The 27,540-nt window shown below is 40.9% G+C and overlaps 1 protein-coding gene across 2 annotated transcripts in view; it reads right to left on the reverse strand.

Annotated features, from left to right (window-relative positions):
• Nucleotides 1–1,423: 1,423 nt before the first annotated feature.
• The window catches only part of sema3b (sema domain, immunoglobulin domain (Ig), short basic domain, secreted, (semaphorin) 3B), an 89,482-nt gene continuing 63,365 nt past the window's right edge, over nucleotides 1,424–27,540 (reverse strand). For both annotated transcript variants that reach the window (XM_080031899.1, XM_080031898.1), the window contains exons 2-18: nucleotides 27,205–27,540; nucleotides 24,730–24,887; nucleotides 23,395–23,457; nucleotides 13,654–13,773; nucleotides 12,947–13,040; nucleotides 12,561–12,680; nucleotides 12,288–12,430; nucleotides 11,931–12,045; nucleotides 10,213–10,282; nucleotides 9,944–10,088; nucleotides 8,322–8,541; nucleotides 8,125–8,216; nucleotides 7,961–8,002; nucleotides 7,333–7,490; nucleotides 7,127–7,182; nucleotides 5,750–5,889; nucleotides 1,424–5,169 (exon numbers count right to left, since the gene is read on the reverse strand). The exon at nucleotides 27,205–27,540 is cut by the window's right edge and continues 242 nt beyond it. In XM_080031899.1, the coding sequence (XP_079888025.1) occupies nucleotides 4,666–5,169; nucleotides 5,750–5,889; nucleotides 7,127–7,182; nucleotides 7,333–7,490; nucleotides 7,961–8,002; nucleotides 8,125–8,216; nucleotides 8,322–8,541; nucleotides 9,944–10,088; nucleotides 10,213–10,282; nucleotides 11,931–12,045; nucleotides 12,288–12,430; nucleotides 12,561–12,680; nucleotides 12,947–13,040; nucleotides 13,654–13,773; nucleotides 23,395–23,457; nucleotides 24,730–24,887; nucleotides 27,205–27,379 (2,415 nt within the window). In that variant the 5' untranslated portion in view covers nucleotides 27,380–27,540 and the 3' untranslated portion in view covers nucleotides 1,424–4,665. The remainder of the gene's footprint in view (nucleotides 5,170–5,749; nucleotides 5,890–7,126; nucleotides 7,183–7,332; nucleotides 7,491–7,960; nucleotides 8,003–8,124; nucleotides 8,217–8,321; nucleotides 8,542–9,943; nucleotides 10,089–10,212; nucleotides 10,283–11,930; nucleotides 12,046–12,287; nucleotides 12,431–12,560; nucleotides 12,681–12,946; nucleotides 13,041–13,653; nucleotides 13,774–23,394; nucleotides 23,458–24,729; nucleotides 24,888–27,204) is intronic.

A 27,540-nucleotide genomic window follows, 5' to 3' on the forward strand; every position in this document is an offset into this window, starting at 1 on the left:
CAATTTAATTTTGTGTTTATGACTGGTGACCACATACTTCATCAGTGTAAGTGTGTGTGTGTGTGTGTGTGTGTGTGTGTGTGTGTGTGTGTGTGTGTGTGTGTGTGTGTGTGAGCGTGGATGAGCGTCACTGAGTACTTAAACATATGTGAATGTTTTTCATGTGTAGAGGAATGCAAGTGGCCTCACTCGTGTGTGTGTGTGTGTGTGTGTGTGTGCGTGCGTGTGTGTGCGTGCGTGTGTGCTTGCGTGTGTGTGTGTGTGTGTGTGTGTGCGTGTGGTATACGGTCCAGTCTGGGTCTGTGTTCCCAGCACTGACAGGCCAGTCATGATATTAGAATGAAGAATGTGGGTCCTAATGTTAAAGATGGAGACACTGATAAACAGATGGGACAAAGTGGATGGAGGGGAGAGAGACAGAGAGAGGGGGGCATGGGACCCAATGAATAGAGCTGGACTGTATGTTTCATTTAGCTGCAAGGAAGTATGTGCATTTCTCTTCCCTTGGTCTTTTATACATGTTAATCTCTTTTCTTCTTAAACAATCAAACTCTGTCTGACTTTTCGCACTTTAGGAGGAGAGGGAAAGTCTGATGGCCTAATGATGCAATTGCTAGAAATTAATATTGCTTGGTTTATATTTTTCTTTTTATTTCATGTCTCTAGCTCTTATCATGTCTACCTGAGCAGGTAGTGTCCCCACAGAGATTAAAAGGTCAGTGACTGGCCTCTGCAGAGGTGGGAGAGTAATCTGTGGCTTGCTGATGGTTCATTTTTTTTTTCAACTTTAGGAAGCTGGGGTGTGATTTTAAAGTAGATTTATATTTTCAAATGATAGGATGTGTATCAAAGATGTGGAGTTTACGTTTTCAAGTGCCAAACATCAAATGCAGCACTTTATGTACAGTATATCAGCAATACAGAAAATAAAACGTTGTAGAATATTGTGGGTGTGTGCGGGGGGACCTCATGATATGGACCATGCTACATCATAACTTGACTGCCACCGTGTGGTCAAAACACAGATTACATTATTTGGATTTGGGAGCTGGGATACAGGGAATTTCCAATGGTATGTTATGTTACTTTCATTTCAAATCTAATGTATTGTATCTCCTAGGCCTCCTCCCCATCCCCCTAAGTGGTTTTTGTTTCATGTCAGGCCGCCAGTGTAAAGAATAATTTGCCCATAATGATTTGCTTGTGGAAATAAAGGAATCATCGATTATGAAATCTCAGTAGCAGAAATTAAAAATAACAAATAAATATGTTAGACTGTAAGGACAAAGAGACAAAAGACAAACGTATGACTTAACATGATGATTATTATTAGAGTATTAAAGTGGTCATATTTCATTAGGATTTCTTCATAATTCCCCTCCCTCCTCCTGTAACAGAACAGATGAAACAAAATATTTTTAAGTAACTGCATATTTTTATTGTGTTAATCAAAAACAATCTGACATGACATTACACAAAGACCTCTGGGAGTATTACAGTGCACCACGTTAACTTTGGCCTTTAACCTTTGAACTTTCACCTACAAACCGCTCTATACACACACACCACTGTTCCTTTGCCATTATATACAGAGCTCTGCTTTCCCCCAAAACTCATACACACACATTAACATCAAACACACATCTCTCTCTCTCTCTCTTACACACACACACACACACACTTATACACATACACAAACCTCTCCTTGTCAGCTATCGTACAGGGGTGCGTCACATGGCATGTGGTACAACATGAGAGTTGATTGGAAGGCTGTGTGAACAACAAAGACTAATTGGACACTCTGTTTAGAAGGAGTTTTTTCATTGGCTGGTAATGTCCACAAAAACAAGAAATGTTGAGGATGGGTCCTTTTCAGCAGAACATGAACAATACAGATGTAAATCTACATTTATAAGAAAAATAAAAAAAAATCCACCACAACATATCAGCTTATCTTTGCACATAAATACATAGGAATAATAATAATATTCAACATTGTGCTTTCTTTCGCTCGCTCTTTTTCTCGCCGCCGCACCATTGTCAAACGCGTTAGCCACTAACATCGGTCATGCAAATTCAAAAGAGCACAAAACAACAGCTGCCTTAAAAGGGAGACTCAAGCAAATATGACACCACTACCAATGTAAATTAATCTCTTATTAAAGGAAAGGGAATACACAACTATAACATGCAAATAGTGCATGTAGCTATAGACAGGCAGTATTTTCCATTATTCTTCCAATTCATTAATTAAATTTTTTGCTGCAAATCTTAAATGTGGTGTCAAAATGCAGAGTGTCCCTTTTACAGGAGTCAGTCTGTTCAGTTCGGTTTAAAAGTTAATTACATCTCTAGAAAGAAGGTATATAAATAACGACAATGATTCCATACATCTAAAAATCCACTTACCGACCTAGTTTGTGCTGCCTCCTGTTATCTCAGGACCAAAGCCAAATTTAGCCAATTTCAGTATACTGAAAAATCTTTCAAATTATGATACCTGATTGAAAAATAATTGGAGCAGCAACACAAATTAGACCACAAACTCATCATAAAAATCATACTGAGATTTCATGAATGTAAAACATAAATGCATGTTTGTTTGTTTTTTTCATCTTACAAGGCTTTCTTTCATGTGGATAGACTATGATATAATGAAGTATCGTACCACAGGTAGGCTCTTAATCCGAGCCAGTACACACAATAGACACTAGGGGGCAGGCTACACACACACACACCATGTTAGCACAGACAACCAAGAGACAAAATTTCTTTATAGATAATACACAGAGAGAAGGAAGACCTTTTTGTACTAGTTGTCCATTAGGAAAGATGACATCGTAAAGCAGCAAAAATCTATAATATTAATGACTGCGACATTACATTAAGAAGTGCTCCCAACAGTGTATGAAGTCAGATGGAAGGTTTTTTTTCTGGTTTTGTATTTTGCAGACAGTGAAATGCATTGTGGGTACAGCAGGAGAACAGGGTTCTGTGCATATAACTGCGCTGAATGAGGAGGCGTGACTCACTCCTCTCATATTATTTGCATATATTTATTTATCACAAACAAGTATATGCATGAACAGTGTAGAAGAGCAAGGAGTAGAAGTACCGCTTAGAATGCAAATCATAAAACTCATAAATATCATGCTAATATATATATACTGTACTGTAGCCCAGAAAGATGGGTTGTCATACTATAGCCCACTAAGATCTTTCCTCTTCATTGTATTAATGCTTCCCACCTAAACCACCATTTTACTGACTTCTCCTCAATAGCACAAAACTTTGACTCAGCCAAAAATAAAAACCAATAAATAGTGAATTTAGGAGATTGGATCAGGCCAAAACTATTTCTCTACATGCCCCTCCAATGCTTATTGTGCACTTATGTTGTTTGTGCATTTTAAAATGCCGCATAAAATCCAATTGAAACTTTTTAAATGTAATCCAGGTCTTATCTGGACTTTCTATTTGCTTTTAGAGATTGCCTTTTCGTGCTCCAGCTTTGTCTGTGTATACTGTAAACATCTCATCTTTCTCTCACATCAGGGAATGCCAGTAGTTTCTCCACCCCTCATTCTCTAGTGGTTTGAATCAGTAAAGCAATATAATCATATCTGGCCAGATACGACTGCTGTCGAACCATGAATGCATTGTATTGGGTGATTTATTTGGCTGCAACATGCCTTAATGTGCCTAAGGAAATCGCTAAGAAACCTACTATATAATATAACAAGTTCTGCAACATGCTGGTCTGTTCCACAGGCTGCCCAACGCGGCTGGCATCTCTGCCTTTTATGTGACTGCATTATGTAATACGGACACAGAACCGTGTGAAAAGTGGTTACTGGAAATATGTGCATCAAGAGCACCACAGGTAGTTGATTCATTCATCTGTTTATGTAGAAACATGGGTTGAAAAAGTTTATCTTTTTATTGTGTGCATGCTTGTGCAATTGCACGTTAATAGTTAAATGAGTTTCCAGTTAGAGTCCATTACTTTCCAGCAATTTCCAGGTATGACATTTCTCAAATCCTTCCCATTATGCACAGGACTCAATTCCACCATTTTGGCATGAAATCTTCAGGTAAGAAAAGTTGTGACGGGAGTTCATCCAAAACTTTTGAGCTGTTTTTAATCTGAGTGGTGAAGTCCATAGAGTGAGCGTTCATATTGTGAGCCACTACACCATGTGTAGCTTGCAAAGGCGAATGTTAATACCCAACAAAAGACATGGTGATCCTGGTCTGTGAACCCACCTACCATTTACAACCAGTGGCTAAAGGGAATTACTGGTGAGTGTAAGTGTGTTGGTGGGTTCACGCCCACATACCTGCTTGTAGACTCGACTACTCTAACAGTGTTAAAGGGATCGTGCAGAATCACTTTGGGCAGTAAGGCAGCACATGCAGGAGCTGACCAGTGGGACGAGGACTCGCGGATTGGGCGTACCGTATAGTGGGGGCATCCATAGATAAATATACACAATAGACCGGGAGGTGCTTTGCATGTGTGTCCGCATGTGTTTCTCTTATGTGTGTGGGTTTATCTGTATGTGCGAACACCTCCAGGAGTTCTTCAGTCTTTTTTCTTTCATTCTCCAACTTTCTCCTTTGTATCAGTCATTCTTTTCTCCCTCCATCACTTCCTCTACGGTGTTAGTTCCCTGCGCTGCGAGGATTCCGAGGGTTTGGTTTCCCGTCGTGGGTCCGGCGGTTTCTTCCCTTCCTTATCTCCTGGAGATGTTTCCACTTCTTGTTAGCCGGGCGGACAGCGGGGCCCACAGGCGGAACGACCTTCCCCGTAGCAGGAAAGCTCTTATCCATTTGGTCGGTACCGGTATTTTTTCGGGCCCAAACTTGCTCGCAAATCTGGTCCACGGTGCTCAGGTTAGGGTGGTCCACCAGCTGCATGAAGTCTCGGTACCAAAGCTTTTGATTGGTCATTGGGGGTCCGCCTCCACTGCGGGGGTCCAATCGGACAGGGGCATCGGAGGGCGTATTGGAGGATGCCGAAGGTACAACTTCTAAGGTGATCCCTAGTAAGGTTTGGGTGAAGCCGTGTTCCATAGCGTGGCACTGGTAGATGCCGACATCTCTCTTCAAGACCCGGCGAATCAGAAGGCCTCTATCTGTGTGGAGGACACGGTCATCTAGACGTACCTAGAAAACGGAAAAAAGGGTTTCATTGAAATCCTGGAGCTGCACAATGTGCACTGCTGCAATTTCATCCTGTGCATGATTCTTATCTTATAAACAGAGGAGCTAAGAATATAGAAACTAAGTTTTTGCATTTAACAGTGGCTAGATACAGCACTGCACCAAAGGAGAGTAAAGTGCAAAGCCCGCATTTTATCGACTAGAAGATCTTAAAGTTGATCTGTTAAGGTCAGCAGAATGTTCTTTAATCTGATTTGAATTAAGACTGAAATTGGTACTGAAGATCTCTTTGACTTGACAAGTTTTAATTCCACCGTATGATGCCATGTCCTCTCAGTGCCCTCAGAAGATACTGACTTAAATGCATGAAAAATGGAAAAAACTATTCAACGATTCAAATTTTCATGACTAACACAGGATTGAAGATTTTTTTAAACCCTAACCCAAATAATGTTTATACAAATTGCAGATGGTGAAAAAAATTGCTTTCTGAGCTGATGACATCTGTATAACTGCCTTTGACAATGTCCTTGTCAGATCTTTTCCTCATAACCTGACTCCACTCTTTACCAAACCCTCTTACCTCTTCCCGTGGGTTGTGTAGATTCTTCTGGAAGGTCCAGGTGACTCTGGCCTGCAGTGATTTGGGGATACACTCCAAGAAAGTGCTGCTTCCCTCAACTCCATACAGCGTCCTCTCAGCAACACGGTGCTTATGGTGGTCTGCAGGAGGCAGCAGAGGACAGGACATTATTTGTCTAAAAGGAACCCATGACATTATCTCACTAATACGAATCAAAGAACAGGAGAGAATGGAAAAGGGAAAAATGAGTAGAAGGATAGGGCAAGACAAGACAGGACGCAACAATGCAGAATGGTCCGCAGAGAAAATGGCTAAAAAGACCTGGACAAAAGAACCACTCAAAGACTAGATAACATGGGAGAGAAACAAATTGATCTGATAATGCTTGGCTAAGAAAGCAAAGCTCGATGGGAAACAGTTTCCCTCAAGTATGCAAAATAATAGATATAAGAATATTTACCCAGTCTATTTCAATCTTGTGAGAAAATGTAATTATACTTTGGCATCACATGAAAAATATGTGAACTAAATTAATTATTAGTCAACTAAAACTATTTTTTGTTTGTTGTAACCACTCTATTGTGTTATGACCCTACTAATTGATGGTAGCCTCAGTTTGTAGTGCACTTTCCCATCAGCAGCCACACAAACATCATTAAATGTAGTATCCTGTAGACCATTGTTGAATATTTGGTCACACGCTCCATGTGTAACATCACACAAGGACTCCTGTGGTCCTGGCAGTGCTTAGTCATTATCTTGTCAATATGAGTGATGGGGTTTAGTGATGACAAAGGATCAGTGTCGGCGTCCCAAATCTTACATGTAGCCTTAAGTGTGAGTAAATGTACTCAAATTTACAGCGTATAATTAATCCGATTTACAAAATATATCCATTATCAAGACCTTGATTGTATCCAAATAAAATCCATTTAGTTCTGGTGACCAGCAGCGCTTTGTGGCAATTTCATTCTCATCAGTGACAATTACCTCGACCCCCATTAGTCTTACACAACCCCTGCTTACGTGCCACATGATGTAATCGTATTAACCAGGAGCTCCTTCAGTTTGAGCGATTAGTCTGATTCAGTTGTGTGACATGAAGAAAGATAGCCACAGAATGCTGGTATTGTGGTTTGAGGGGACAGAGGTCGACAGGGGTGAAGGGTGGAAGCATTTGGAATTTTTTGGGCAGGGGACAGTGAGATGTCAGATTCCAGGAGTCTGTGAGTCAAAGCAGCATCAGAGTGAGGCTTTGTTCTCAATTCATTGAATGAACCTTTGCAACAGGCAGTCCACAATACTGCTCACAGCTACTACAGATTTCATGATAGCATTTTAACAACCCAAACAGAGCTATAGGTTTTCAAATCATACCTCCAGAGCACAGGGTGTTTGGATCTCCGTTCCTTACATCCTGTCGACGGAAACGCCTGTAAATGTTATTAATATGAGTTAATTGCAGTATATTATGATTTTTTTTTCTTCTATAATATGTATACACTTATAAATACAATACTTTGATACAATATATACAGATTAATTGTTATCTGGTGTGTGTCATTAGTGCTTTTGTCACAGACCTCTTTGTGTTTGGCAGGTAGCGAGTACAGGATGTTCCGTCCCAGGCGCAGTACGGGTCTCTGGCAAGGCAGCACTCGGCACAGGCTTTTCCATACACACTGCAGCGGTGAAGGGGAACCTGGGCAATGCCTGTGTCTGAGCCCAGATACAGCTGTTGCTGTGATGACATAGTAGGAAGGAACACGTTTTAAAACACAAATGGGTTCCAGGACTGTGCAAATGTTTTTTTTTTGCACATCTGGCAGTCTCTCGGTTTGCCTCTGAATCAACCAGTTTTCCTCTGCCAACTGGTGCTGCTTTACTCCATGTCGACTGTGCTACAGTATGCTGACTCCAAACCCACTCATACCCCAAATACCCCACACTGTCACTGCTCTCCAATAGCCCTGTATCTAATTGTTGAGCCTACAAAACTGCCTTCCTTGAGTTCCAGTATAGTTTTGGTACGGCATCCAACAATGAACATGCAGATACATTTAGGCAGTTATATGTTTCTGGGATTACCATTCTAAGGCAATCAGTAAACTGACCCTACTAATGCAATGATCACTATTAGATGGAAATGGAGCCTCTGTGTTGTACTTTTTTCATCAAAGATAGATGATTTGAAATATGAATCAAACATACCCGTTTTGAGGAGATCTGCATGTTGATGATGGATGAGGCATCCTGAAGAGCAGAAGAGGTACAGCAAATGAAAACCATATTAGATACCAGATTATTAAAGAAGCATGCATGAATTGGCATGTGCTTCAATATAAAAGAAGGTAGAATTATTATAGTTTTCTTACTTTGAAGACCTCCAGCTCTTCCAGGAGAAGTTCCTCCATGTTGTCCCAGCTCTCCTTGGGGACATTGATCACCTTGAGTACAGTCCCTTTGTCTGAAATAAGAGATGCAGTCCATTGAGTCACATTAAATAAATGAATTGATCATTTTAATGTTAAGTTATAAAGTTAAGATCACAACTGAAAAACAAGTCATTTACCTGTGCCAATGAACATGACATCATACTGTCCGTCTGCTGCATTGACCCTGTCCACTACGAGCTGTGTGAAGCTGTAATCCACGTTGGTCCTCACAAAGATGGGCCGTCGGCTCATGGGGTAAACCGGGTTAAACATCAGAGGGTGGTGCCGCGCAAACTGGATCACATCATCCGGAAAACCCTTTGTGGACTCAAAACTGCCGAAGGTCTTGCTGGGACACTAACAAAGGGCAAAAAAAAAAAAAGTTTATTTCATATCCCAGCATAAGGTGTTTTGTTTTTACAAATTTGAAAACTAAAAACAAATGAAATACAGTATCTATGAATGAAAAAAAAACTGCAAATGGCTGTCAATTATATTTCAAGGTAAAGACGTGTGTAGTTATTTTGCAGGTACAATTGTGGTTCAACTTCGATGAAAGATTTACTGAACTTCAATTGGGATTCAAAAATTAAAAGTAAACAAAAACAAATCATTCTAAATGAAGCCATCAAGACAGAACATATTGATGCAAATGTGTGAATGTACCTGTATGAACTATTCAATTTAGAATGTCAACCAGCAATTAAAATTACTTATCATTCAAATTCACTTCGACTCTGAGTAAAAGGTTATTGTTAAAGCTCTGAAGAACAGGACTGACTGTGTGCACTCTTTTGCATGTTAGGAATCCACCATGATCCATACTTTATGTGATGAGGAAGTTTCTTTTGTATTTGCTCTGCATTTAAACTGGTATCAACCGTCTGACTGGTAACAGCACAGTCACAGCAGGCCACAGTGACGTGGTTGTGGTGTGATGGGTCACAGGGACGTGAGAGATTTTCTCCAGGTCAAAGTCCAGCCTCCCCCTCTAATTAAAATTCCAGTCTTGGACTTTCATTCCAGGGTAAGATTGAACTAAAATATGCTGTGGCACAATGCACCTTTTTTTCCACTGTATTTATGGTTTGTACTGTGTATACGGTTTGCCCATAAAGTGGGGAACTGCTAATCTGTTTTATGCATTATACAGTGAGTTTGCTTTCTTTCCAATTTTGCATAATGACATTGTAAGCAAGATGGTTTTCTTTTAATGTGATTTGTTCCGCTAATGTCACAACCCAGGGAGGTGATGACGGCATGAGAAAGGGTTTACTGTAGGCCAAAATACAATTACTATTCTGCAGTAATACAATGGGGATTGTTCTGCTGGGGCAGTAACAGCTGAAGCTCCACATAACAATTCCTGCTGACGCTATGCTTTGTGCTTAGCAGAATGGAAGAGCCCCGATAAGCACATATTGATTGAGAGGTTTGTGGAGAGCTTTTGGATTAAAGGAGGTCTAATACCGAGTACTGAAAAATATATACGAAGTGCCTAGAAGACTGACATCATATTGATGTTTTATAAGATTGGTGTATTATTCTTGACTGTGACTTTTACACCTCAGTGCCCCAAATGGAAATATTTAAAAAAAAATGTGAGCAAAAGTATTTCATAGAATTTCATAGAATACAAATGAGTAAGCAGCACATTCACTCGGAAATGTAGTACCTCTTCTTGTAAAATGTGATCTTCACTACGGTTAGAAACTCCTGACACTATTCTATGGATGGGTCTTGACTGTTTTTGACATACCATTCCTGGGCGGGGATAGGGCACTTTTCCCTGGAAGGGGACCCACTGGTAGTTGGGCCCCTCTTTGTGAGCGAAGGGCCCCAGGAAGGCCCTCCGGATGTCATTCATGGAGTAGAGACACACAGCTGAGCCTTTAAATACACTGCTGCTGGGAGACATGGAGGGTGTGGGTTAGAAACACCAAAACGGCATCATAACAAACACACACACATGAACACACACACACAAACACACAAACACACACACAGACTATACGAATGGACTCTGACCTGGAAGTAGAGAAGACGGTGTAGACCAGAGGGTTCTTTCTGTCCCTCGTCTGCAGCAGGAAAACATCGCCTGAGGACGGACACACACACACACACACACACACACACACACACACACACACAGGTTAGGTGGTGGTAGCCCAGAGGTCAAAGGTTGAAGGAAAGATAAGCAAAGCCCTATGGCCATGACTAACTACTTTAAAGAGACATTTCACTTATAACCCAGGGTCATGACACGGAGGTGAATCCATTATGGCTTTGAGCGGTTGTTTGTTAAATTTTTTTTTTTTTTACGTTTTGCACTTGTCAGGTCGCAGTCAGCAACAAACCTTCCTTCCCAAGTATTGGCCCCCTAACAAATACTGTTTAATACAGCTGTTGAATATGTCATTCTAAAGTGATGTGGTGTTGGTATTTCGGTTGAATAATTGCAACTGGTAAAGATCAACCCATATGGGAGGTCCTCTCCAAGGATTTGGCCTCAGGTATGGTCAGAAGACTCTTGGTCAAGACGAGGCACTTATAGTTCACATCAAGGGATTTGATGGATAGGTTTAGCCTCTGGTAGGGTTCCCATTTGGACAAATTTTTCAACTTAGTTCACCTTTCACTAAGTTCACCTTCCACTACATCACGAGAAAAGCACAAAGGCGGATCATATTATTGCCCACACCACAGATATGATCCGATCAAACCAAAAACATCACATGACTAACGTGAGAAGAAACTGCTGCAGCGACTGTGCATACCACATGACTGCAGGGAATGTGACATTGTCAGGGGTTGATCCAAATTAAGGTGTATTTTAGTTGAATTGACTTTATTTTTGTCTGATTGAAATGCACTTCAAATAAAGATATAAATATAAACAGTATTTGTGCAATTTACCTTTTGAAGTTACCTTTACTAATAGCTCATCCTGCTAAGCATTCACACTTGGACATACCAGACCATGTGCACTGACAATCCCAGTGAGTTTAAGTTAAAGTGCCTCTTTCATAAAGTATTTCCTCTGCCCACAATCCATCCTTCAGAAAAGTAGCCTCTCTTCTGGATCCTGTCTAATGAAAACACATGATTGCCTTTTGTCATCTGAAGACTCACCAGAGGCGAGCCTGCAACTTACTATGAACCCACAGCTAGAGCAACTGGCTTCAGATCAGGCCAGAATATATTAGCAATTAATCTCTCACTCATGCTTGCTTCAAGTCTGCAGGAATGTGGGTCTGAACTGTAATCTACAATTGAGGTCAGAAATCCTGGTTAATTTATTATGCTTTCCTCGACTTCTTCTCCCTTTTGCTTCCACAAAATGTGTTTCTGGGTAAAAATCCAGCGGATAAATCAAGGTTGGAAGAAAATCAGCCCCAAATTCAACTCTTTGTTTTGCTTTGTCCAACTTGTGAAAAATGGGATCACTTTATGAAAATGCTTTGGAAAGATAATATTGGCAAGGTGGAAAGAATATAGAGACCTGGACTAGTTTAGCCGTGTGATATAAGTTCACTTGACATTAATACAGATTGAGGTCAGAAAATGTGCTGACCACCAAGGTTACAAAAACACTTATGGTGACTTACACTTGAGTACCATGCCTTCACTTCTAACTTCATGTTATTTTACATTAAACATTTCATCATCTTACCCTCCTCCATCAACATGTCAGTCATAAACGAGTTGATACAGTAGGTCACTATCTGTGTGCGATGTAAACTTACGCAGCTCGTCAAAGTAGGTGTCGCTGCCGTCGGCCCCTGGCACCGAGCAGATCAGACGGGTCTTGAGGAATGTGGTCCACTTGTTCACCAGGCTTCGCTGACCGCCCATGTCATTCTGATTCCACACAGAATTGTCAAGAGTTATTTAACAGGAAATTACATTTAAATGAGTGCAAGAGTGAACAAGGACGGTACTGTTTGACATTTTTAACCACTTTACCAAACTCAAACTCACAGAATATGATCTAGTTTTTTTTTTACAGAATATCTGATTGAGAGGGCCTGGGGCAGACATGTGTTTTTTCTTTCACAATTGATTTAAAATATTGGACCTAAGTGATTGAAACAATCCCTCACCCTGCAGAGTTGTCCAATGCGGGAGTAGGTGGACTTCCCCAGCCCCTGGGCCTCCACCGCCGTCTCTCGGAAGAAGAAAAACACCTTGTCGTCGTCCTGGTTTTCACTTTCCGGGACCCAGAAGGAGCCAACGAACTTTGGCTCTGGTAGACACAGACAGAGGAACAATTGTTGTGAATGATGTTCTATTACATCCAGATTGGGGGTGAGTTTTAATGCAACGTGAGCTCAATGGAAAGAAAGAATAGCTGACAGAAACACACACACACTGACCATTGAGCCAGCGTGAGTCATGCTGTTCGGTGCGTATGGAGGGCCGTTTCCCCAGGCTTCTGAAGATGGTGAAGTCTCGTCCCATTAGGTCCGTGGCCACGCCTGCGTATAGCTCATCGCCTAGGATACATAATTAATCATTAACTCCTTGATTGGTCATGTGCTTTTTACTGATGACTAGGTATTTAGCGTATACCATCCACCAAAATCAGCCAATCATGAAGATTTTAGGAAAGAACACAGCCATAATATATTTCCAACGAGACACTTTTGAGGTAGCATCAGTCCAACCTTGAGATGGACCACACTAAGTCAATGATGACGAATGTTGTTACATGAGCCAAATGTAAAGTATAAACCTAGTAGTTGGTAGATTGATAGCTTACCGACAAGTACAGATGCAGCATTGTGGCGAGGATCATATGGACTCTTCCCTTTCCCGTCCTCCACCTTAGATGGGTCAATCCTGAACACATGGTCCTGATAGGGAGAAGACAACGTGCGATCACACACATACACTTTGTTCTTTTTTTGTCACAATAAAACAATACATTTTGGGTTGAGTTTTTCGGCACAGTGTGTAATTTTGAAATGCAAAATGAGCCAATGGTGGATTTGCCTGCACGCTTGGCCACATTTTACCCTCTGTGCAGCATCATTCTACACTTTGGTTTGCCTCGAGTGGATTGTGTTGAGCCAAGGTTCCCACGCATGATTAACAGCTGGATATCAGATGTGAACATTTTAATTTATTTAATGGTCAGATTAATTTATGGTCAGATTATGTTTTCACTTATTATGAAAAGAAAGTAATTTGGTTGCCAGACGAACTGAGATTCACATTACCACACATCTGAGCACAGTTTCTTTAAAAGTAACTCTTTTTAAGAACTATTAAAGGCAGCAGTCATTTATACATTATATCCTCAGTGTAACTATACCGTGACCAGCAGTAGGCTAATTGATTAATATAAAATTAATTCAGGCTGAGATACTTCAAGAAGTGTTTCTGTATCTTTAAGCCAGTATGAACATTTTTGACATGCATAATATGTTTGTGTATGTTTTTTTTTATGTGTGTAACTAAACTTACCTCCATCCGATGTCCCACCTCTACGAAGGCACAGGTAGGGTGGAAGGCCCCGGTTCCACAGGCGTACAGGTGGGTGCGGTTGAAGTGGTGCACGATCTTCACATAGTTCACACAGTCGGACTGAAAGACACACAGAGATACGCATTTTAAGTTTACCTCTGAATTGCAATTTCAAGTTTTAATGCTCAAAGTATGTAGCTATAGTAGTCATTAGTCAAATAGTCATTAAATAGCAAAAATAAATACTTTAGTTTTGTGTGTGAATGAGGGTAGTGCACAAGGTAATTATATGGTAATGTGCAAACCAAGCATAGCACAATGTCCCATGTCATTTATTAATGGTGGAGTGTGGAGTCTCACAGCCTGTGGAAAAAATCTGCTTGTCTGGTAGCATGGCTGCGGATACTTTTGTATCTCTTGTCAGACAGCAGCAGGGTCTGTGGCTGGGGCAAATATTGTATCCATTTGGCTTGGCCCAGACACCTCGCCTCATTATTTTCTGTCTGATCAGATGCTTCAGAGCATTGTACACCAGCAGAAATACATTTATTTTTAAAGGTATTGGCTGTGTGTAGCATTTAATCTAACATGTCAACTATACTGCAGGTGGCAAAAAACCTACAGCATTCCCACTTTAAAAAGTGAAAAACAAGGTCAAATGACAAAAGAAAAAAAACACAGTAAATCAAAGCGTCAAACTTTGGACTCTCTCTATCTCTCTTGGTTTAGTGATGTACATTCCTCACATATCTCATCTCACCCTGTGTGCCTGTGACAACACTGTGGAGTCCAGCTCCACCTCCAATGAACTGTTGTGACAGTCTTTGTGTCCTGGCTGGACACTCACATACCTACAATGTTGACTAAAGGTAAACATGTACATTCTATATTTGTCCTCCATTTGAACAAAAGAAGGAAGCTTACAGCTTATTCATATAAAGTTATTTGAATATTACGCTTTAAATCTGTTATAAATACTATGTGTGTGCTGTATTATCCCAGCCTCTGATGAATTTCCTCCTGTGTGATTTTTACACTTCCGTTATTGGAGAAATTATACAAAAGAGATACAACTTGTTAGTTAATGAGTTTAGACAATTGTATTTCCCAAACTGTTAAACAATTAGTTTTTTTACAGCAACGTTTTTGCTTGACATATGACTAAGTGTGTATCAATTTTGAATCTCAATCAATCAGAAGTAGGGGAGAACGGGGGAATCTGAGGCATCGGGTAATGTGAGCCACCCCCTGTATCTAGGCAACAGAAAACATTTGTGGTCATGTGAGATATATGTTTTCAAACCCTCTCATATCCCCATGGCCCTGAAAGAGAGGACCTCATGGTGCTGTGGTCAGCATGTTTTCTTTCACCAAAATAGGTATTTTGCATGTAAAAGTAAATTTTCTTGCTGTCAACTTAATCAACTGTTGTGCCAAAGCAAATGTATTCACGTAGAAAAACTTCTATCATACGTGTTGATGAGCTACCAACATATAAAAACCATGTGATGATATTAGCTAAAGATTTGCCTGAAATGCTAAGAGAGGTAGTTTTTTCTCAAATTGTGGTGGTGGGGGAAAGTGAGCCAAATGCTGTTGGGTAAAGTGAGACACTGTCTCACTTTCCCCCACCATGAGGCACAAGTTAAGTTTAGTCCTAAACATATTTTAATATAATATTACATAACATATGTTTTATTTCAATGTCATACACATTGTAGAAAAGCCATCATGCCAAGGAAATACACCAGGAAGACGACCTGGGGCAACCACACGGAAAGAGCACCTTCTCATCTTTCCCTGTAACCTTCAGGGCTGGAATGTAGAGTAGGCCTAGTTGTGGAGTATGACAGGCTGATGTTATAATCCAGTTGGGACTTCTCCTGTGTTCTGAGTCCCAGGCTGTTCTCGCTGGTTCTGATTTTCCTATGCTTTGACCCCCAGACACAAGCTGGCTCTAAGGGTCCTGTGTTCTGAACCCCCAGACTGTGTTCTAATCTAACTGGTTCTATCTTTCATTTGAATCTTATTAAAACCTTTTGAATTATAATATGTTGTATTTGATTTTGTTCAGATTTACTTTCAAGTGTTTAGAAAATTTGCTTTGCTTAATTGACGAACCCCCATCATTCTTTTACTAGTCCGACATTAGTTCTGGAATGTGTGGCTAGCTTTCAGGATTCTAACTGTTACAATATGTGTTGTTATGGTAGTTTCAGAGTGGATCAGTTTACCCCCAGCTGGTTCACTTTACCCCCTTGATTTTTATGGTCCATCTCAGTTTACCCCACAGCTGGGGTAAAGTGAGCCACATGACAACTTTTTTTAAAACAATCATATTTTCACTGCCCTTTGTCTTGAAAAAATTCTGCTAATGCCCATTTCTAGGACACATCCTGAATTAATGGGAAATGTGTACATTTGAGTGATAAATCATTTTAGCTCGCTTAGAGGGGAGCAAATGTAAAAAGTGGCTCAGATTACCCCGTTCTCCCCTACCTGGTGCTCAATCATCTCACTTTTTACAGCAAACCACTTTCCATAACACTTGTATCTCTCCTTCTCGTTTCCCCTTCTTTACATCAATGTTTTTCAGTCTCCTTATCTTTCTGTCTGTTCCTCTCCCTTCTTATCTAGACAGCAGGTTATTGACCCACTGTCACATCTGTCCATCTTGGAGTCAGTTTACAGTAAGCTGGATCCCAGGAGACCACTGCAGAAATGATTTACAGTACATTAACAGAGCGCTTGGTACGCACTCCTTTTCTTGCCATGGCTCTTTGATGATATATAATGAACTAATATCGTTCTTTCAAATCAGTACTGTGAACACACACACACACACACACACACACACACACACACACACACACACACACACACACACACACACACACACACACACACACACACACTGGCTCTCACATGTGATTTGACCGTCCCTACCTCTCTCTTCAATGTCTACTGTTCCCAGACAGGCCACTGTAACATCTGTCTGTTGATCAAGTTACAAACACTGTTGGACCCCTGGGGGGGCCACCGGAGAAGAGGTTTATGAGGACATGCATTTTGGCCGTTAGTCTTGGGCTGGATTTATCGATAAGAATCGCGCTGTCTACAAAGTCTGCACAATTTAGTCTGTTAATCTACATGTTTTTCTTCTGATTTATGAGCTTCTACAGTAGGCCTACGTTATTTGGCCTTATTCTACATTTTTTAGACAAATTTTCTTAAGATGGTAGAACTGTTTTTGCTTGATCAGTGGAGCATGGCATGTTATTTTCTCAAAATGTACAATTGTATGCTTTATATTGCATTCATATATTGAAAGATGGATTGTGGTTGCCGTCCAAATTTACTTTAAGATAAAGATTGAAGAATGTAAACTTAATATAATAATGTACGTATGTGTGTATGGTATATCTTTCTCCATCTCTTTTTACCCTCCTAATGAATGGTCGAGGGTGACAGACAGACAGGCCAGGTTGTGAAAGCAGTGACAAGAGCGGAATTGTGGCTCATTAGGCCTGACACACACACAAACACACACACACACACACACACACACACACACACACACACACACACACACACACACACACACACACACACACACACACACACACACACACACACACACACACACACACACACACACACACACACACACACACACACACACACACACACACACACACACACACACACACACACACACACACACACACAGAAAGCAGTTTAGAACAAAGGCCTGCCTTTCAGCCTTTGAAAACCACCAAGGGGTCAGAGTTGGAGTTGTTGGTGTGTGAATACATACATGTGCCTGTGTTTGTGTGTGTGTTTGTGTGCCCGCACATGTGAAGGTGTTCAACCGATCGACATGCCGATTAAACTGTTGACAAACACAGGAGAACTCTGTTTCCCATGAAAGAAGGGGGCACATACACACACACAATCTGCTTCTGCATTGGCCCTCAGGCTTACACACACATATACACAATAAAGGAACATACACAGATTTGAACATACGCCTATCCAGCTTCCAATGGTGCTCTGTTCTGCTCTGAACATACTCGCTTCAAGTTTAGTTAAAAATGTTTTTCATGATTCTGATTGTGTGTATCTGAAGCTGGAACTCCTTCTCTTCAATCTGTCTCCCATTGTGTTTTTTAAACCCTTATAGTGTGTGTGTGTGTGTGTGTGTGTGTGTGTGTGTGTGTGTGTGTGTGTGTGTGTGTGTGTGTGTGTGTGTCAGAGGGCAGAGGAAGGCGAGGGAGTCAGTGGAGCGGCGGTTTTAAAAAAGTCACTTCTTTGATGTGACAAAAGAGAAAGAGGGCAGGAGCAAAAAGAAAAGGTGAGGAGAGAAAAGACGCTCTGAAAGACTTTGAAAAGATCAGAAAGGGAAAGAGGAGAACCAGGGAGGTGAATTATGCCAGTAATCACTGTATGTGTGTGTGTGTCTGTGTTTGTTAGTGTGTGTGTGTGTATGTGTTTTTGTGTGTGTGTGTGTGTGTGTGTGGGGTTGTGGGTGTGGCAGTTAAAAAGGGTTCGCCGGCCAACCTTTGACCTCCCATCGGCTCATTAGTTGAAACAGTGAGCAAAACGCAGGCTGTGACCTTACGGCGGCCTGTAGCTTTAGGTGACTTGCCCTCATGTCTTATAAAGCTTTTATTGTTACCCAGGGGATGTCTTTTTTCCCCCCTGTTCTCTCTCTATCCTTTATCCATTCTACAAATAATTAACCCGATCTGCCATTTCATCATTCCAGCCTTTATCTGGCCTTCTGCTACATCTACCCCACTTCCGTCTGTCTGTGTCACATTAACTAGGTTTCCTATTGAGTTATTACACCCAAGTCAAAACAAAATGTTAAATATACCCAATAGTTAAATAGTTAATGGTTTTGGACAATATTTATAGCCTATGTCTTAAGGATTGTTTCTGCAATATATAAGCATCAATTAGGTACATTTTGTCACTGTATCTTATTTATTATAACCATAAGAACACTAATTTGGCCAAAATCTGCAAATATTTCAATAAAATTCCCTTGTTATAATTTTTTTCTGGCACTGCCATTTTCAAACCATTCTCCACACACATTTCAATCTTGTTTAACGTAGCATTATACAAGTTTAGACAGAGACAAAGCTATAGGGTTTATCTTGCTTTTTGTGTTTTGATGCTATCTGGGAGCAAAGAGTTCCAGTGATCCAACAAGGCTGAGGCTGAACATTAGAAGAATGGTGCAGAGTGGACGACCATTAGATACACAACACAGCACAGTGATATCTCAGGAATGCCTTTGACCGCCGCTATCTGAACAAGGTATAGCAGCAGTAATATTTGACTGGCATAGTTGTGCTCGCTACAAACTAATTTCTGAACTCTGACTTTATGCAAACTGTACAGTGCATTCATAAAAGACATTTCCTTATGTTGATCATTGGAGTGGAAATGCTCAGTTGCTTCAGTGACTAGTTATTTGTTTGAGTAAAGCGAATCTGAAGATCCATAGCGATCTATGCAATAATTCTACACAGTGCAAGTCAAATGATTATACTTGTGCTTTTCAAAAAGAATGCTGCCTTGCTCCGATTATGGTTAAGAGTTGGGTCTATTGCCAAAGGATTCTCCACATTTGAATACCAAAATTACAAAAATATATGACGATTTTTCAAGAGCCTTTCTAAATGACCAACTAGCAATGAGTGTTTTGCAGATCTGACTAGATGCTAGCTGCCCCACTGTATAGACAGATATGTTTCCAGCTTTGAGCATTCACTTAACCTCAACGGTTTACACAATTCCCACTCGGTCAGTTGATGTTAACTGGGGATATTCATTTAACTGGTGCTCACATGACAGGCATAAACACCCAATCCCTCAATTCTGTACATTTAAATCTGGCTCTACAGTAAGTGGTGAGACAGACGGAGAGTCTGGGTGAACTGTCAACTGTTTGCTGCCACTGTCAGACTGTTTGTTTATGAGCATGTGTCTGTGTTTGTGTTAGCGTGGCTCTATGGTGTTAGAAGGATTTCCTGTGGTCAGTGAATGAGTGTGTGTGTGTGTGTGTGTGTGTGTGTGTGTGTGTGTTTGTGATTATGACTTATCTTCATGTGGGCAACGTGTTAAGCCCATCACATTTCCTGTGTGTATTTGTTGAACTACTGCTGTTATGCACTGTAGTGGAGATGTTATGTTTGAGGTAACTAACATTGCAGTACAACCAAGCAAAGGAACAGTTCCAAATTTTGGGAAATACACTTACTTGCTTTGTGTCTGAGAGTTAATATCGATACCGATTAATTTAGAAAATGATAGCATAGACTGGAAAGAGGGGAAACACACAGCCTAGCTCTTTTTTCTAGCTGAACAAATTAACACACTATGGGCCAGTTTCACAGACATGGATTAAGCCTAGTCCTGGACTAAATGGAATTTTGAATGGAGATTGTCCATTGAAAGTACAATTTAGTCCAGAACTAGGCTTAATCCATGTCTGCGAAACCGGCCCTATATCTTTAAACCTAAGCGTAAAAATAACAAGCTGTGGTTTTATTGGGGGTGAAGGGCTGGCTTATTTCTTGGTCAGGCACAGTAACTTCTTGTCATCACCGTGAGGTTGCCAAGCAACCAGCTGAGAGAAAGCCTTCAACTCTTATGTTGTGTCTGCCTTATAGGTTTATTGAAAATATATAGCAAGGATGTTACACACACATCGCCCCAATATTCCCCCCAAGGTCCCATCCCCCACTATAGGTTTTACCCAGTCCACCAGAAAGTTGTCTGAATCACTATCCACATCATAGATTGGTTCAGCAATTCAAATGAATACAATAAGGAAAATAAAACATACATTTAGTCTGAATATCAGGCGGAGAAGGAATCCCTAGCACATTGACAAGGATCTGATTCTTCACCGGTGTCCCACATGAGTACACTCAAGACAATGGAGCACCTGGCCAAACTAGAAGCAACTAGAAGATATTAAATCCATCTACGGTTTTCCAAGACACCATAATATGTCATAATGATACTAATATTAAAGCCTTAGTACGTAACTTCTGTTGCCCGCATGAGGAATTCTGATTAATTACATCAACACTGTCGGCACATCTACATGAGGTAAATCTTTGGTAGCCGCGCATGGATTTGATTCCTTCTGCTGAACGTAGCCATATAGGTTTTTTCTTAGCAGAAGAGGCAACAACTGAAACATTTCTGGGGCGCTTCTGTGGATTTTTCTGAGCTCCTGTGCAAGTGTCGGGGGGCGGGGGGCGATACCAGTTTGTTAATGCTGCCATACTGAGAAATCCGAGGGGGTCGAAAACAACATGAGAAAACTCTGGCTCCCAGAGAACAATTACTATGAGATACAGATAGAGAGAGAGAGAGGGAGAGAGAGAGAGAGAGCGAGAGAGAGAGCATGGGAAAAGTGGAGGACTGGGAGAAAGAGAGAGAGAGAGATAGAGAGAATAAGGAAAATAGGAAAGAACAGATGCAGTGGGGAGAGAGATATTGGCCTTTTCCTACAGAGTAACCCACTCGTAACGCTGTAATTAGAGCCGACCATGTGAGGTCACTCAGTTCTCTGTATGTGGTTGAGTGTTCACAAAGATACGAAAAGTCAAAAAAGGAATAAATGGGTGGTGGGAGTATAACAAAGGATAAATATAAAATGTTAAAGGACAGGAGGTCAGGAATGTCAACTGGCCAGGGGAAAACTCCCTTCCATGCAACAGATGTATTAAAAATTCCCAAAGATTCTCTTTTATTTTCTTATCGGTTTCTCCCTCCATCTCTCCTTCTCTTCTCCCTCCAGAGCAATTTTACTAATTTCCTCCACTACTCCCAGTCTCTATCAAACACACGCACGCACGCACGCACGCACGCACGCACGCACGCACGCACGCACGCACGCACGCACGCACGCACGCACGCACGCACGCACGCACGCACGCACGCACGCACGCACGCACGCACGCACACACACACGCACGCACACACACCAGACAGGCTCCTGGTCAGGTGAAACTGAAGCCGGGACCTTTTTAGTATGAATGGAGCCCGTTGTCCGTCCGCTACAGCTGTGTAATCACCCTGATGAAGGGTTTGTTTTACACACACAAAGAAAAGCACACACACATTTGATACCTAAACATACATGACCAAATGGACACACACATTGTGAAACGCATGAGCATACAGTATATACAGTTTATATATATATAGGAAGATTTGTGGTCAGCATGCATTGATGGGAAGTTAGTTTAACACACACATGACACACACACATGACACACACACACACACACACACACACACACACACACACACACACACACACACACACACACACACACACACACACACACACACACACACACACACACACGCAGAGTGAGCTAATTGTGTATGATGTAATCCTGGGTGGTCTATAGGCTCCTGGTGGCCTCTTCATGTGGGTCAGTGAAGCCGAGGCCTGCTCTGACCAGACTTCATCCATGTACAGAAACATGTCGTTTAGCCGCATAATTATCACATTCAGTATTCACTCCACGTATTCTCAGAAACCACAAATGTTTCTCTTGTCTACATCAAAATAGAAAAATCTTGACTTTGAAAAAAAATTTTTTGGCAGCCAATAAAAACACAGAGGGAAGTAGCATGGTGGCCCTAAGCATTACAGTAGATTATGTGATCTGAGAGACTAGGCCTTCTTTGTTTAACCCCTTTAATTAACAGTCCTTTAAAATTTGCCCTAAAACGCCAATCCAAGGCACGCCCGAAATAAACCGTAAACTGTTTTTTGAACCATTTGGAATTCATGCATGGGGCTGGTATCTATTGAAAGGCTATAGTGTTAATCATAGGTTTTCGCCGGCAGTTAGAATCATCAAAGTGCTACTGACATTTATTAACTGAAGTTTGAACACACTATATCAAAAGGCTTTTATGTCCCTAATGATCAATATTGACTGTTATGGAACATTGTATCGTGTTAACATGTTTAGCCTTATCAACCAGCCCTTGTTAAAATATCTATTTTAAACTTGTGATGTTTTACGCTTGGCCTATAAATCAGGTTTGTTCTGCAGAAATCTAGATAGCTCTAACTGGGTTAATCTAATTCCTTAACCAAATTAAAGTTACTTATTTAGTTGCCATTTAAGAAATGTGGTTACTGTCGCCTATAAAGCCATAGAACACACACTGAGGCACTGATTGTAAACTCCTGTGGAAAAAAAACCCAACTGTCTTGGCTCAGCATCAGACTGAACAGATCTTAGTCAGAGAGGACTTAAAGGAAGAGTAATCTAAACACATAACGGGTCCAAAAATAGGAGTGTGCGTATAATATATAATTCTGTTAAAACGTGGTGTTTTTAGCTTGTGATGACTCCCATGACTCCAGTGGATTAAAAGGTAGCATTGTGTTGTGCTAGGAGTGGACATTTATCTTATCCACAAGGAGCTCCTCAGTCCTCGTAAATAACTCAATGTATGATGTCTGATGAGGGATGATTTTCAAAAAGTATTTAATGTACTGAATTATGGTTCAAACACAGGCATAGAAGACTATCCAACGTCACTTCTCAGAGAAGCAATACAGATGAGCGTCTTTCCGGTTCCATAGAAGTGTATATTTTTTATAACTTGTAAGCAAAATATGTCAGAACATGTGAAGAGGTCATATTAGGTAAGGTGAAGTGGTTTGACAGAGAAGAGACTTACAGTGATGTCCTTGCCGGCCCAGTTACATTCCTCCCTCCAGTCAACAGGAGCTGGCCAGTAGATCTGAAACACAACAGGCAAATGTTAGATGATGCTAGCAATGCAATGAGAATGTTTGTTTTTGGACTCATTTACTTATTCACAATTTGTTTAAAGGGTTTGTTCCTTCTAAATGAATAGTATGCCATTCAGCGAGGAACACCTCAAATGAGGCACCCAGATGTTAAAATAAACAAAGGCCATCTCATATCCTCTCAGATTCTTTCTCTTCCTAACATCCTATTCTCTTTTCATTCTCCCCACTCATTATAAATCAGACTCATGCATGCACCTAACACCGACTGAGGCTTTAAATATATATCCCGCTAAGCATCATTTGATTTACTTCAAAAAGCTGTGGACAGATGGCTGTGGTGTGCTTGTATATCAGTTGTTAAAAGCACTTAGCGTCTCCTGTAGTGTGTGCATTTTTTCATAAAGGTATCTTCTGCTTTGATATGTATAATCAAGTCTGTACAAATGTGCCTCTGCATCTTAAAATGCCGACTATGACTTTCTCATATCTACAGCAAAGGTTTCTATCAAAGTATGTCATTTTGATAGCAATCGTAATGTTCTCTAGATGAATGTTCTCTTTACATAACTATCTACCTCTTTGGAATCCTACTTTTTCTCTATTAATCCCACATTTCTCTTTCTTCTCTTCTTAGAAGCGAGAGCCATCCTGAGTGGTGCCATATGTGCATGAATACCATCTTCAAAATTTTTAGATGGAGCATTTTGGTTAAACTTTTCAACACTTTTGAATATTACTACCTCTGCCATGCCTTATGGGCCACATAAAAAACCAAATCATAACGTGTGTGGCCTGATTTTGATAACAACGGTAACAAATCATTCTTATGAATCAGGCAATATGTCACTGACACATAACACTCCATCACACAATCTCTTGCCAGTATGATGTCATTGATCCAGTTTGGAATTAACACAAGTACAGTCATTTTATAAAAGACACAAATGGTTGCTAATCAGGCCACAGTACACACAGGTCTTCATTTGTTAATACCATTTACTTAAAGAATACAATAGCTTCTGTGTAATACTGCTCTGTTTAATAGGATTCCAATGTGCTTGCTTTTTTTAACTTAGACAATTAGTACAAGTGTTGAAACAACAGCAAAGTAGCAGCTCAGACTTAGTATTAATCAACACACCTTTCACACCCCTACTATGGCTTTATTGTGCTGTGGGACAGTAAAAAAATGTATTATTAACGTTGAGGTCTGCCTAGCAAAAGACAGTGGTTTGAATTGAATTTTAGTTGTGACCGACCTTGTGTTCCTGCTTGGCGATGTTGTCTAACGAAAGCGACAGCAGGAAGTTCTTGGCTCCGACAAACAGACGCCCTCTCTCTTCATCCAGCAGCAGAGCGCTGAAGCAGCAGGATCGCTCCAGCTCAAACCGACGCACTCCATTGAACTGCTGCAACTCTGAAATGGCACAAATATATAGGGCATTATAGTGGGTGACGTGACACCATGTCCCCCATCACATACAGTATGTGACATGTTGTATCCTCCTGTTACTGTAGACGCAACCATGCAAACTCACACAAGCTATTTCAACTGACAATGCACTGTCAACTGTTATGAGGAATATGTATTGGTATTGGTATTCATAGCCTTTAACCATATTCTTGTTTTTTGTGATTACGTCTTTAATAAAACAACCACTAACACTCAACAATGACCTAAGGAAGATTTTGTGATCAAAGTATCAAACCCAAAACAGTATTTAGAGTCTTCAGCTTCAAATCAGTTAGTTGGCCACAGGGCTGCCACAAGTCATTTGGGTGGATTAAAAAAAAAGACAATTACCACTTATTTTTAGTATTAAAACAATATTTTGGTGTCCTGAAGGCCAGTGCCTTGTCATCAGGCATGGACAGAATCCTCTGACAGTAATGACACAATATGGGTTTCATTGGAAAAGTTGAGTGTCCCTGCTGTCTCCAACCTGGCAAGAACAAATTGTAGGAGGAACAGTGCCCAGGAAAATTCAGCTTGTATTTGTGAATTTAGTCTATAATAGTTATACCCCAAGCCAGTGGAAAGAAAAAAAGGAAAAAGAAAAGAAACATGTCAGCCCGAGAAGTTGAAGAAATGAAGGGACTGCATCCTCCACTGCTTGTCTGGCTTATAACCGAGAGCTTAACAAAAAAACAAAGCCCTATTCGCTCAGACATTAAAACGGCTTTATTGGTCTGCCATTGTTCAAATGAGGATTTATAGCTGTAATGAAGACTCTGACGCCACCCAACACACGCCTGCATGACATCAGACATCTTACTCTGGGTCTACTGCCCTTGCCATTTTCAGCAAAAGTGTTGATGTTTACTTTCACCATACTGTGGTGACCAAAACCCTGGGCTGAAAGAACACACTTAAACTCTACTGAAAGTATAACTTGCTCTCTAAGTTTTTCTCTAAAGAATCATGCAATGTTGGTCAATTTGTGTAGTTGTTAGTTAAGTGTGCTCATATGTCTCCCTTCTTTCAGTATTATAGTATATGTAAAGGCTGCAAAGTCAGCTACACATAAAAAAAACGGCCCACCATAGGACATCTTATGGGTTCATATTTGCTGTCTAAATTGGATTTTCGATATCATTTGGATATTGAAATTGCGTTGGAAATTTGACTCGTTTTCAGCTGGACCTAAATGAGCAGATTTTGAATCTTAACATGATGACGTTCATACTGTAAAATGTGTTAATGTACTCAAAGATATATCACACAGTAACAGGCTAATGTTTAGAATACAACATACACTACATCAGCATGATAATGTTCTGATGTCTATCGTGTTGGTTTTTAAAAAGCTAATAATAGCACACAAAAAGACAGACTGACTGACCATCATTGAGCCCCGCTCAGGCAGCTAAAGGAGTTCCACTGGGACTTGAATTACCACATCAAAGAGTTATTTTAACAACCGCTTACTTGCCCATTATCCTAGTCATTACTTTGCCTATAACAAAAGACATTGTGTTTAGGAATTATGAAGTAGCCTGAAGTAAAACCATTCATCAGCCAGCCAGACGCACTGCTGCTGTGTCATGCAGGCTCAATAAAGTCCTTCCAGTGATGCATGAGGTCATTAAGACATTTATTAGTCCTTCATATGTCAACTAAAACTAATATACTCTGCTGTCCTCCCATCTGTACCGTATGCTACATGCTACATGCTACCTTCAGCCTAAATTAAAAGGGAGAGCGTATCTCAGCTGGGCAGGCAGCCTTCAGCTAGCCCCACGTCTCTGGTTGAGTTAGTTCAGGCTGTAATTGCTGGCTTTCAATGATGGAACACATCCCTGGTTTATGCGGTTGTTTTGGGCAAAGAGCCGCCTTCTTCTAACTTACAGTGCTGGAGATGAAACACAAAACCCTACCACTCTGTGTTTTAAGCTGTGTGTGCGCGCGTGCGCACACGTGCATTTGTTTATGTAAAGAGAGGGTGGCTGTGAATCTTAGCAGCCGCAAATTATGTCTGGCTACAGTTCAGCACTGTTTACTTTGAGAAGGATATGGCGGAATATCACACAAAGTTGAGAATGTGTGCGTACTGTATGTGTTATTGAGAGTGTGTGTGTGTGTGTGCGTGTGTGCGCGCTTGCGTGTGCATGTGTGCGCTTGTGTGTACTTGTTCTGTCCACAGAATAAAATAATTCCCACCATGCACATTCAAATGAACAAACCACCACTGAAACGCCTCCAACTTGACCCTTCAAAGCTTTGGTTCTCTTACCTTTGTAGGAGAGCTTCATGCGTGGTGAAGAGGTTGAGGAAGAGGGGGACGTTGAGGAGGAAGAGGAGGTGCGGGTGACAGTCCCAGTGGAAGCATTAGCTGCTGCCAGGCCCAGCAGCACCAGAGAGCTGCAGGTCACCATCATGGCCACCATCATCATCATCATGGTCATCATCTTGGCACGCTTCAAACACACTCTAAATCTGACTTAGAAAGTGAATGTATTGTGGCTATCAAGTAGATTATAGCCCACTTTTTTATATTCCACTCAGGAGCAGTATCTTATCTTCTACGAGTCCACCTGCTGTTTGACCCAGTTTGGGTTTAGCCCAGTTC

Source organism: Ammodytes marinus, assembly GCF_949987685.1.
Source record: "Ammodytes marinus genome assembly, chromosome: 7".
Lineage (NCBI taxonomy): Eukaryota > Metazoa > Chordata > Actinopteri > Uranoscopiformes > Ammodytidae > Ammodytes > Ammodytes marinus.